This window comes from Saccopteryx bilineata, chromosome 4 (assembly GCF_036850765.1).
Source record: "Saccopteryx bilineata isolate mSacBil1 chromosome 4, mSacBil1_pri_phased_curated, whole genome shotgun sequence".
Taxonomy (NCBI): Eukaryota; Metazoa; Chordata; class Mammalia; order Chiroptera; family Emballonuridae; genus Saccopteryx; species Saccopteryx bilineata.
The window spans coordinates 195,963,940-195,977,222 of record NC_089493.1 but is presented as its reverse complement, the minus strand read 5'-3'; the positions used below and the strand labels follow the sequence as shown (position 1 = coordinate 195,977,222).

The 13,283-nt window shown below is 44.2% G+C and overlaps 1 protein-coding gene across 5 annotated transcripts in view; it reads right to left on the bottom strand.

The window, feature by feature from the left end:
- The window catches only part of RNF216 (ring finger protein 216), a 178,391-nt gene that overhangs the window by 83,813 nt on the left and 81,295 nt on the right, over positions 1 to 13,283 (bottom strand). The window contains exon 14 of one of the 5 annotated variants that reach the window (XM_066273438.1): positions 10,122 to 10,186. The exons of the other annotated variants lie outside the window; for them this stretch is intronic. Coding sequence (XP_066129535.1) covers positions 10,122 to 10,186 — 65 coding nt within the window. The remainder of the gene's footprint in view (positions 1 to 10,121; positions 10,187 to 13,283) is intronic. 5 annotated transcript variants of the gene reach the window in all.

Below are 13,283 nucleotides of genomic sequence, written 5' to 3'. Positions count from 1 at the left end.
CATATATAGAATGTCAAACAAACTGAGATTTCTTTAGTTGGTGTGCTTTATAATTAACATTTTATGTCAAGGCACATATGAGAAAGCAATCAATGAATAAGCTGCCACAACTATGAGTTCCCTGTCTGTCTGTACCTGTCGGTTGTCCCTCCCTCTCTCTTTAAAACAAATAAATAAAAATTAACTTTTTATTATGAAATAATTTAAACATATTTAAAAGTAGGTAATATAGCCTGGCCTGTGGTGGCGCAGTGGATGAACCTTCAGCCTGGAATGCCAAGGTTGCCGGTTCGAAACCCCGGGCTTCCCTGGTCAAGGCACATACTGCAAGCAAGCAATGAACAACTAGCCTGAAACAACTATGAGTTGTTACTTCCCATTCCATGCTCCCCTTTCTCTGTCTCTGTAAAATCAATAAAGTATTTAAAAAAAAAAAGTAGGTAATATAATGAACCCCACGTACCTATCACTTACATTCTTTTAAAAAAGATTTTATTTACTGATTTTTGGAGAGAAGAGAGAGAGAGAGAAAGGAGGAGCAGGAAGCATCAACTCATAGTAGTTGGTTGTCACATGTGCCTTGACCAGGCAAGCCCAGGCTTTAAACCAGCGACCTCAGTGTTTCAGGTCCACAGGTCAGGCCACTTATATACAATGTGTCCGTAAAGTCATGCTGTACTTTTGACCGGTCACAGGAAAGCAACAAAAGATGACAGAAATGTGAAATCTGCACCAAATAAAAGGAAAATCCTCCCAGTTTCCTTTTTTTAATTTTTAATTTATTCATTTTAGAGGGGGGGGGGGGAGAGAGAGAGAGAGAGAGAGAGAGAGAGAGAGAAAGGGGAGGAGCAGGAAGCATCAACTCCCATATGTGCCTTGACCAGACAAGCCAGGGTTTTGAACCGGCAACCTCAGTGTTTCCAGGTTGATGCTTTATCCACTGCACCATCACAGGTCAGGCCAAGCCTCCCGGTTTCTGTAGGATGATGTGGCAGCATGTGCGCATGCACAGATGATGACGTAACACCGTGTATACAGTGGAGCAGCCCATGGCCATGCCAGTCAAGATGTGGACAGTACAGAGGAAAGTTCAGTGTGTTCTGTGGCTTGCTAAATTCGAATCCATGACCAAAGTGCAACATGAATATCGGCACGTTTATAACGAAGTGCCACCACATAGGAATAACATTACTCGGTGGGATAAGCAGTTGAAGGAAACCGGCAGTTTGGTGGAGAAACCCCGTACTGGTAGGCCATCAGTCAGTGACAAGTCTGTAGAGGCTATACGGGACAGCTACCTAAGGAGCCCTAAAAAATCTGTGTGTGAGCCCACATCGAACTGCACTGAATAGGTATGAAACTGGGAGAGTTTTCCTTTTATTTGATGCAGATTTCACATTTCTATCGTCTTTTGTTGCTTTCCTGTGACTGGTCAAAAGTGCACCATGACTTTACGAACAAACTGTATATATATTTTAAAGTATTGCTTAAAGCCAGACATTTTTATTTATTTATTAGATTTTTAAAGTTTTACTTATTCATTTTAGAGAGAGAGAGAGAGAGAGAGAGAAAGAGAGAGAGAGAGAAGGGGGGAGGAGCAGGAAGCATCAATTCTCATTATGTCCCTTCATAGGGCAACCCTGGGTTTCAAACCAGCGACCTCAGCATTCTAGGTCAACGCTTTATCTACTCGTGCCACCACAGGTCAGGCTCATTTAGATTTAATAATTATCAACCCATGGCCTATCTTAGCTTATCTAGACCCTATCCACCCTCCTATCTTCTTTCCCGCTAGTATAATTTTGAAGCAAATCCCAGATCATACTTTATTTCATTTGTAAATATTGCAGGTTATAGCTCCACAAAATAAGGACTCTTAGAATCGACCCATCATACCAAAGTCACGACTGAAAACACACAAATAACAGTAAGTAAGAAAGCCCTGGATTTGACTCCTGATATCACCTGCTAGCTGTGTGACTTAAATTGATAAAAAAAAATAAAGTCTTAAACCTGCTGAATTCTATTGGCAGGTACCCTGACTTCCATTTGTGGTTTTTATGTTTTGTTTTGTTTTTGTGACAGAGACAGAGAGACAGAGAGAGGGACAGATAGAACAGACAGGAAGGGAGAGAGATGAGACATATCAATTCTTCATTGAGGTTCCTTAGTTGCCCATTGATTGATTTCTCTTATGTGCCTTGACCGAGAAGCTATAGCGGACCGAGTGACCCCTTGCTCAAGCCAGCGACCTTGGGCTCAAGCTGGAGACCTTGGGGTCTTGAACCTGTGTCCTCCACGTCTCAGTCCAATGCTCTATCCACTGCGCTACCGCCTGGTCAGGCACAGCTCCTTAGTTTTTCCTTGATTGCTTTCTCATATGTGCCTGACTGGGTGGCTACAGCACAGCGAGTGACCCCTTGCTCAAGCCAGCGACCTTGGGCTTCAAGCCAGCGACCTTTGGGTTCAAGCCAGCGACCATGGAGTCATATCTATGATCCCACTCTCAAGCCAGTGACATTGGGGTTTCAAACCTGGGTCCTCTGCATTCTAGTTCGATGCTCTATCCACTGAGCAACCCCCTGGTCAGGCTCCATTTGTTTTAACTACAATGTGAAACACTCACTTCAAGGAATCCTGACTGCATTTGCTCTTTTTGGTAGAATGGCACACTAGCTTTGGGTTGTGTTCTTCATCCCAACCTCAGAGGACTGGACTTAGTTCCTCAGCATGGCTCTTCTGAACTACGAAGGTGATTCCGAGTCTATATTCTCCAGGGACATTAACACATAATGCAGACAGAGAGCACACAGATGTCATTTAGTTTGAAAGAGAATGCAGGGTCTGACCAGGCGGTGGCGCAGTGGATAGAATGTTGGATTGGGATGCGGAGGACCTAGGTTTGAGACCCTGAGGTCACCAGCTTGAGCGCGGGCTCATCTGGTTTGAGCAAAGCTCACCAGCTTGGGCCCAAGGTTGCTGGCTCGAGCAACGGGTTACTCGGTCTTGCTGTACTAAATAAAATGCCACAACAAAAAATTGATGATCGATGTGTCATCTTTCTCTGTTCCTGTCTGTCCCTATCTATCCCTCTCTCTGACTCTCTCTCTCTCTCTCTGGAAAAAAAAAGAAAAGAAAAAAGAATGCAGGGCTGGTTCCTGAACTGGTTACAGAAAGAATAGTGGGTTTGGGTGGTCAATCCCACTTGGAACAGTAGTACACTGACCACAGATACACGCTTTTTTATCTGTGGTCTGGGAGAAGGTTATGTGACTTCTGGGGACTAGACAGGTGACAGGCCCTTCTCATTCTCTGTCCGCTTGTGGGGAAGACACAGAGGAATAAAAGCTATTTACATTTCTCAGCCACCACAGAACAATCAGAAAATGACCTTGAATTCAACAGTAAACATAAGAAATTCCCCCCAGGGGCAGCATTAGCCTAGGCTTCACTCTGATTCTGCTGACTGTTCTCTGAACACTCCTCTTCACTATAGCTTCCTTCACACACATTCCTTCTCCCTGACATAGGCACCCATGGGGATACAGGGTGTTTTCATGCTTGTGTTATCAGCATAGCAACAATTTCTCTTCCACCTGGAAGGCGGGAAGCCCTGCAGTGCTCTGTGCTGAGAATGCAAAGAGGGGATACTATTGCTCTGCACTCCACACACATGTGTGCGCACACTCCTTTCTCAAGGACACCACAATGAGAATCACTAAAACAAATTAAGATGCTGACACCTGGTAATACATAATTAGAAGAAAGACAAAAAGAAGGCAAATGACTCTATAAAAAGATATTTTGTAGATATCAATTCTTGAGGGATTTTTGATGTGAGATTTCTAAAGAGTTTGAATCAAAATGTACCTCTCCTTTGATGAGGCCACAGGCACAGAAAATGCCATTAAGTTATTTTAGCAAAAACATATAAAGGCACTAACAAATAATTTGTGGTTTCCAGAAGCAGAGGCATTCAAAGCTTATGACCCTGTATGGTTTGTAAATGGGGACAGGCTGTGATGAGACTGATAAATGGTGGTCACAAAAACCATGGAACAGGGTCAGACTTCTACTTTAATAAAGTGCCCATACAAACCTATTTTCTTTAAGTACTACAGACAGCACATTTCAGTAGAGACCAAAACAAGAGAGAGACAAGGATGTATGTCCTTTCCCTATAAGGACAGTAAAAGGTGACAGCCCCCACCTCCAGGCTTGCCTGCTGCACTGGAGGTGGGTGGGGTGGTGAGGATTCAAAAGGTCAGTCGGTGCCCACCCAGGAAGACAAAAAACATTACCAGTGAGTTACTGAAACAAATCACGGGTTTTTATCTTCATTTTGCAACTAATTCTGAGTTCTCCTGCAAAATGTACTATCATTTTTGTTTCTAGGCCCTTCCTACATTCACCTGTTTGAACATCATTCTTGAGATACTAATCTTTTTGAATAGGGATAAAGAAAAAAATCAATGAGAACCCTAAGAGGAGGGGACACAGAGGTGCTATACACTGGGCAACTGAGACTCTGGAGGGCAAACCCATAGGCAGCCTTCTTCAGGACACAGCTTTCCACAGGGTAGCACAGGGTCCTTCTCTGAACTGTAGTATGCACTAAAGTGAGAGTGATTCTTTCTTTCTTTTTTTGTGTGTGTGGCAGAGACAGAGAGAGTCAGAGAGAGGGACAGATAGGGACAGACAGACAGGAAGGGAGAGAGATGAGAAACATCAATTCTTCGTTGCGGCTCCTTAGTTGTTCATTGATTGATTTCTCACATGTGCCTTGACCTTGGGGCTACAGCAGGCCGAGTAACCCCTTGCTTGAGCTAGTGACCTTGGGTCCAAGCTGGTGAGCCTTGCTCAAACCAGATGAGCTCACGCTCAAGCTGGCGACCTCAGAGTCTCAAACCTGGGTCCTCCACATCCCAGTCCGACGCTCTATCCACTGCACCACCACCTGATCAGGCGAGAGCGATTATTTCTTTTTTTTTTTTTTTCTTTTCATTTTTCTGAAGCTGGAAATAGGGAGAGACAGTCAGACAGACTCCCGCATGCGCCCGACCGGGATCCACCCGGCACGCCCACCAGGGGCGAAGCTCTGCCCACCAGGGGGCGATGCTCTGCCCATCCTGGGCGTCGCCATGTTGCAACCAGAGCTACTCTAGCGCCTGGGGCAGAGGCCACAGAGCCATCCCCAGCGCCCGGGCCATCTTTGCTCCTATGGAGCCTTGGCTGCGGGAGGGGACGAGAGAGACAGAGAGGAAAGCGTGGCGGAGGGGTGGAGAAGCAAATGGGCGCTTCTCCTGTGTGCCCTGGCCGGGAATCGAACCCGGGTCCTCCGCACGCTAGGCCGACGCTCTACCGCTGAGCCAACCGGCCAGGGCAAGAGCGATTATTTCTTAAAGAACAAATTGGTTAGAAAGAAAATTTAGTTTCAAAAGTCTATCCACTTTACATTTTAGCATGCTAGTAAGAAATGAGTTTTTTGAGTATAGTCACACACTACATAACAATCTGGTCACCAACCAAATATATGGTGGTGGTCTCCTAAAACTGTAATGGAGCTGAAAAATTCCTATCATCTAGTTGATGTTACAGGCATCAGGCACAGGGCAATGCAATACTGACATGTTTCTGGCGATGCTGGTATAAACAGACCTGATGTACTGCCAGTTGTATGAAAGTGTGGCACATACAGTCACGTGCAGTACATACTTGATAATAAACGACTGTGTTACTGGTTTATGTGTTTACTATTCTATACTTCTAATCATTATTTTAGAGTGCACTTTCTAGTTATATGTATTAAAAGTCTGCTGTAAAACAGTATGCCATGGTATAAGAGCAGTAGTCTCCTCACATATCCTATGCTTACCGTGTCTCTTGATCGTATCATTTTCTTGCCCTTGATTTAATCTCATGACATTTTGTACAGTAACCTGCACAAATTTGTAGCCTGGGAGCAGTAGGTCCAGCACAGAGACGAGGTGTGAGGTGGGCTGTACCATTCAGGTGTGTGTAAGTACATGCTATGATGCTTGCATGACAAAATCACCTGGAGACACATTCCACAGAACGTGTCCCTGTCCTTAAGCAGCCCACGACTGTACCTGGTTTGAAAAACTAAGGTAATTGAGGAGTCATCTTCTGGTCCCCCATCTGCCCACTTCAGGGCAGCTCCATGCTCTTATGTTAGCAGACTGGACAAACCTGGGACAAGTTCCTCCTCTCTAGGACTTCCTTTCCCCACCTGGGCTGGCACTGCACCTGCACATATGTCAGGACCGGTCTCTGCCTTCCTTGTCTCCTGACTGAGGAAGTACTGGGTAGTGGAGTAAGCACTTTACCTACCTCATGCCTTCAACCCCCCCCCCCCCCACACACACACACCCAGCTTCACTGAGATACAACTGACATTCCATTTACTTTGCCCCAAAGCCCTACGATGGAGGTACAACGTTCTCATTTTACAGACAGAAAATGTGGCTCGGAGAGACGATGTATTTACCCTAAGCCACAAAGCCAAGAAGTGGAAAAGCTAGAATTAAAGCATGAACAGGGTAGAGGGTATGCGTGTGAACATACAAAGTGGTGCACAGAGATGGGTTATAGAAATGGGCACTTGAAACATGAATCATTATGTTAACCAGTGTCACCCCCCCCAAAAAAAAAAAAAAAAAGCACGAGCAGGTTCAGTGTCAAAATCCTTGCCTTAACCACTGGGAAAGACTGTCTCTTTAGCTGCAGTGTAAGTGAGAGCTATGATTTCTCTAATATTCCAGCACACTGCTGGACCCAGAGTAGCGCATCAATAAATACTTCAAACATACTGTCTTCAAAAGAGCTCACAAAACAGAGAACTCACTAATCAAGACAAACAAAAAGATTTTTCCCAAGCAATGCCGACAGAGAAGAAACTCGGAGCCTCTTCATTCTGAACTGAATAGGAAATTCTGTGATTTGTCTCTGGGGAAGGTGGCAACATTCTTTTATTTATTTATAAAATGTTTATTGTATTGACTTTAGAAAAAGAAAGGTAGAGAAGGAGAGGGAGAAAGGACTATCGATCTGCTCCTACATGTGCCCTAACTGGGGATGGATGGAACTGGCAACCTCTGTGCCTCAGGAAGATGCTCTAACCAACTGAGCTATTCAGCCAGGGCAAGGTGGCAACATTTTAACCAACTTTTCTTCACTGGGTGAAAAAAGCAGCATCGGAATGTTCTTTGGGGGGCAAAGCATCAGAAAGAGGAGCCCACACTGACAGCTCAGACTGCCAGACCGCTTGGCTTAGAGGTGCACTCCACCACCTGCAGAGGTCATCAGTCAATCTCTGGAAATTTCAAGGGGAAGAATCTGAGGGCTGCACCACCTCTTGGGGGGGGGCACCATAGCAGTGCCACCCGTGCCAAGGCACCAGTCCGCTAGCCTCTTCTAAGGCAGGTCATGAAGGAGAGGCAGTTATTTTCACCATTCAATGCCCAAATCAAGGGATAAAGAAAATTAAATATAGAAATAAAAAGTATAGCCCTGGCCAGTTGGCTTAGCAGTAGAGCGTCAGCCCGGGTGTGTGGAAGTCCTAGGGTCGACTCCCCGGCCAGAGCTCACAGGAGAAGCACCCATATGCTTCCCCCTCTCCTTCTTATCTGTCTCTCTCTTTCCCTCCTGCAGCCAAGGCTCCACTGGAGCAAAGTTAGCCCTGGGTGCTGAGGATGGCTTCACGGCCTCCACCTCAGGCGCCAGAATGGCTCTGATTGCTGCAAAGTAATGGCCCAGATGGGCAGAGCATCACCCCCTGGTGGGCGTGCCGGGTGGATCTGGGTAGGGCGCATGTGGGAGCCTGTGTTTTGGGTAGATATTTATCTCCTTTTTAAATAAGCACTGCAAATAATAGTAGATAGGGTATTTATTTGACTTTTATTGGGAAGGTAGAGTAGGAATAGAGGAAGCAGTATTTGTCTTTGTTGTTATTATTCTTCATAGAAACACACACACTCTCTCTCTGAAAGATTCAGGTTCTCTAATCACAGTGCTTGATATGTGAACATGTCAAGTAAGAAAGTGTGTATAATTATCAGCCCAGATCTCTCAAGGACCTAGACGGCATATGATGAACAGATTCATTATGCTGTTTCTTATGGGGAATTTTAAATAGTGGAAACTGACAAAAAATTAAGACAAAATAAGAGTTAAATCCTGAAACCTCATTGCTACAACACCAGCTCCACTCAGTGCTTGATGAAAGGGTGGCTCATGGGGACAGCATTTGGGGGTAGGGAGGCCTCCCTTTGGGTTCTTAACTCCATAATTTACCATCATCTGACTTCACCCTCCTATGTCCACTTCACAGGGAGGCTGTGGGGACCAATGGGAGTGAGGGCTCTGGCATATCATCACTGCAGCCTGAGGTCCTCAACTTGAGACAGGGTCAGGCCCAATCTCAGAAAAAGAACCACCCCCCTTCTTTTGTGGACTTGCACTTTGCAGCATGGACTTCCACACCAGTAAATGAGCCTTTGTTTGGGGGCTTTAAAACTCCTTCTGTTACCTAGACATTTAGTTCTCATCAATGTTACCTCCTGAATAAAGGTCCTCCCTGCTAGTGGAAACAAGAGGATCAAGCTTCATTCATATTTAGATAAATGTAAAGGCCTGTGCTCAGCACAGGACTCAGCTGACTGGCTGGGGCTCAAACTATAGTACTGCTAATAAGTGCCAACCATCTACTGTCACAGCTGGAGGCGCCCTGGCACTGACAGCTGGTTCAGACTCATTTACATTCTCTTCACACAGCCATTCAGCTACTGTAGGCGCTGCAGATGCCTGTTTTTTTTAAAGCAACAAATTGGTTCATTGCAGATGTTAATAATTATCTGGTTATATTTCGCTTTTGTAGAGTCAATAACACTGAATGCTAGAAGGATAGGAAGGAGCCTGAGCCTGGAAAGGGTGGAAAAGATGAGTAGGGAAGAGAATTAGTGGGTGAGAAAGATACATTAAAAACAAATACAGCCTGACCAGGCGGTGGCGCAGTGGATGGAGTGTCGGACTGAGATGCAGAGGACCCAGGTTTGAGACCCCGAGGTCGCCAGCTTGAGCGCGGGCTCATCTGGTTTGAGCAAAAATCCCATCAGCTTGGACCCAAGGTCACTGGCTCCAGCAAGGGGTTACTCGGTCTGCTGAAGGCCCGCAGTCAAGGCACATATGAGAACGCAATCAATGAACAACTAAGGTGTTCCAACGCGCAATGAAAAACTAATGATTGATGTTTCTCATCTCTCTCCGTTCCTGTCTGTCTGTCCCTGTCTATCCCTCTCTCTGTCTCTGTAAAAAAATAAATAAATACAAGTGAAATCCAGAAAGAGGTGAGTAATTACACACTCACATTCTCAGGCTCCCGAAAAAGACAACAAGCACAGTGCTCTTCAGTTACTCTCACTACAGTCTCAGCACTTGGTGGCCCCTCTTCTTTAGGACGTGCTTTGTGAATACTCAGACTTCCACCTGTTAGGTCCTGGCTACCCTTCCGGAAAGCTCTACTTTATGGAGCAAAGTAATGATTCTGGAAGAGAAAAGGCTCAACAGGGAATCTTTTTACCCTAAGAATAAATATTCCAGAAACACTGCTTTCAAATTTCCTTTTCTCCAACACTAAAGTCTCCCAAACCTATCACATCCAATTAATTCCTAAGAGCAACACGTGAAAACAAACTGAAGAATCCTTTATCTGAGAATACAAGAGTGGGGTGAACACTGATTGCTTTGACAAAGCATTTTAAAGCATCAACGAAACAAAGACTCTTTCCTCATTTCATCAGAGATATAGTGTCTTATTCTTCAGGGTTTCAGGGAAATGATTGTAGGCATTCAAGCCTTAACATAAATGCCTTGTCTCAGAGTGACAAGTTCCTGGAGTTCAGATTACTGGCAAAGCCACTACATTGAGGAAGCTGATGCCCTTAGACTCACAAAGGCCAAAATTAGCTTGTGGTTCATTTCTTAAACCTTATGAATCCTCCAGGATTAATGGATGGTTCAGCCACCTTGCTGAAGAGAAGGATGTCATAAGGAGAATTTATACAAGTAAAAAAGGCAAAAGCATATGCCGAAACTTGCCTGACCTGTGGTGGTGCAGTTGTAAAGCGTCAACCTGGAGTGAGGTCCCCGGTTCAAATCCCTGGGCTTGCTAGATCAAAGCACATACGAGAAGAAAATATAAACTAATGCTTCCCACTCTCCACCCCTCCACCCCTGCCTTTCTCTCTTTCTTCTCTTTAAAATCAATAAATAAAATCATTAAAAAAAAGCATATGCCCAGACACTGACATATTTGACATTACATTCTGAATGCTCATAGTGGTTTGCTTTGGTACTAAGCCTAAAAGAATTCTGTCAATTCTGCTTACAAGACAATGTTTTGACACATACTTTAAAAATGCTCAAGAGAAAAACCTTTCTCATGGAGCATCAGTGCCACCTAGTGGCAACTTTTTCCATAGCTCGTAATAAAGATGAACCTTGGCTGAAATTTTATTAAGCTCTTCCCATTCAAAAGATACAGTGGACCTCCACACTCAAATACTCCATACCAGGAGGTGGCACAGTGGACACGGCGTCGGACTGGAATGCGGAGGACCCAGGTTCGAGACCCCGAGGTCGCCAGCTTGAGCACGGGCTCATGTGGTTTGAGCAAGACTTGACAGTTTGAGACCAAGGTCGCTGGCTTGAGCAAGGGCTCACTCAGTCTGCTGTAGCCCCACCCTTGTCAAGGCACATATGAGAAAGCAATCAATGAACAACTAAGGTGCCACAATGAAGAACTGATGGCTTCTCATCTCTCTCCCTTCCTGTCTGTTTCTCTCTCTGACTCTCTCTGTCTCTGTCACAAAAAAGAGTGGAAACTTCTCTGAAATTTGCTGTCACTGACTCAGGTTCCCATGAGACACAGTTTTCACTTTATTTCTCATGATGGGCCAAACATCAGAAGACCTTTCCCTAACAGTAGAAAGCAAGACTAGAATGGTATTTTATCCATCGGTGGTGTCAAATTCTGAAGCATACTATAATGGACGACACCTTATGATGTAAAACATTATTGAGGATCATAGAAATCTTTGCATAAACAAAAAGATATACTTTGAACTTAGCAGGATTCAACATTTCTTAAGGTAATAATTTCCCTAAACTCATCTATTTAATTTGATTAGATTCTAACTGAAATGCTAGCAGCTTTTCTCTAACTCTTCGCTGGCCCCCGCTCCAGCCCCACTGTCTTCCCCACAACCTGTTGCTTCTGTCCTCTACCTGTTCCCAGGGCTCTTCAATGCTTCTTAGTCCGGACTGCAAAATCTACCTCCAGCCTTTATCCTTCCTTCCGTGTTCCTGATCCTAGTCACTTACCAAATGATTATTAAACACCTACTATGTGCCAGCCACTAGAAAGTAGTTGCATTTTCTAATGCAACTCCACACTCAAAACTCAGTACAAGGGGTCCTAGGGTTCCTACAACAGACACATGACATAACCCGCTTTTTTTTTTCTTTTTTTTTTACAGAGGCAGAGATAGACAGGGACAGACAGACAGGAACAGAGAGAGATGAGAAGCATCAATCATTAGTTTCTCGTTGCGCATTGCGACTTCTTATTTGTTCATTGATTGCTTTCTCATATGTGCCTTGACCGTGGGCCTTCAGCAGACCGAGTAACCCCTTGCTGGAGCCAGTGACCTTGGGTCCAAGCTGGTGAGCTTTTTGCTCAAACCAGATGAGCCCACGCTCAAGCTGGCGACCTTGGGGTCTCGAACCTGGATCCTTCCTCATCCCAGTTCAATGCTCTATCTACTGCGCCACCGCCTGGGCAGGCATAACCCGATTTTTGATGTAAGTCGAAACACACCCTTATCCTAACACAAATGGAACACTTGTGTTTTTAACAGTCCAAAATGACGTAGGTAAGCGTACTGGGGGATGCCAACTCCCTCACTCATACACCATGTTACTGTGTATTCTTCTGCTGCACACAACCCACGTAGTCAGTAAGTACGATACTAACAGTGTAAGCTGAAACACTCACATCTCAATACTTTTAAGTTTTTATGGGAGCAAGCGCCATAAACTTGAAATGTCATATGTTGAGATTGTTGTAACCTGAGGATCCCCTGTGTGTCCAAAACAGAACTAATCTTCTCCTCAAGAATCTTTATTTCTACTGTATTTCCAATTTTGAGTGAATAGCACTATCACTGACTTAGTGGCCCAAATCAGAGCAGGAAATCATCTGGACTTCTCCCTACCCTCAGTCAGAGTATTTCCTTCTAACCCTGTCTCCCTCTTATTTTTCAAATCTGTTCCTTTTCTCTACCCCACAGTCAGTGTTGTTTCTCATAATCTCCATCACTCAGGATGTGCCAGGTTGTGCTTTTGGAAACACATTCAAACTTCAGTATCTCAAAACAAAGACATTACTACAAGTCCGTCCTGGCAGAAGGAAAAGAGACAGTGAACCATATGCTCTTTGTTATTTTTAATTATGGTAAAAAATACATAACATGAAATCCATCCTATTTACATATTCTTAAGTGCACAGCTGAGTATTGTTAACTAACTATATGTGCATAGTTACAGAGCAGATCTTTACAACTTTTGCATCTTGCGTGAAATTTCATACCCACCGCATGACAATTCCCTATTTCCCCTCTCCCAGTCCCTGGCAACCACTAGCTACTTTCTGCTTCTGTGAGTGACTTCTTTAGATATATCCTGTAAGTGGAATCATACAGAATTTATCTTTTTCTGACTAGCTTATCTCAGCATAATGTATTTAAGGTTCATCTATCTTGCTGCTTATCTCAGAATTTCTTTCCTTTTTAAAATGCTGAATAATAATACACTAGTATATGGATAGACTGTTATTTAAAAAAAATTTATTTATTGATTTTACAGAGAGAGGAGTTGAGGGGGGGGAGAGAGAAGTATCAACTCATAGTTGCTTCACTTTAGTTTTTCATTGGTTGCTTGTCATATGTGCCTTGACCAGGCAAGCCCATGGTTTTGAACTGGTGCCTTCAGCATTTCAGGTTGATGCTTTATCCACTGTGCCACCACAGGCCAGGCTAGATTTTATTCATTCATCCATTGATGGGCATTTAGACTGTTTCCATGCCTTGGTTATTGTGAATATAAATGCAATTAACGTGAGAGTCCAAATATCTCTTCAGGATCAGGATCTGTTTTTAATTCTTTTAGATAAATATCCAGAAGTGGTGCATCATGTGGTAGATTTA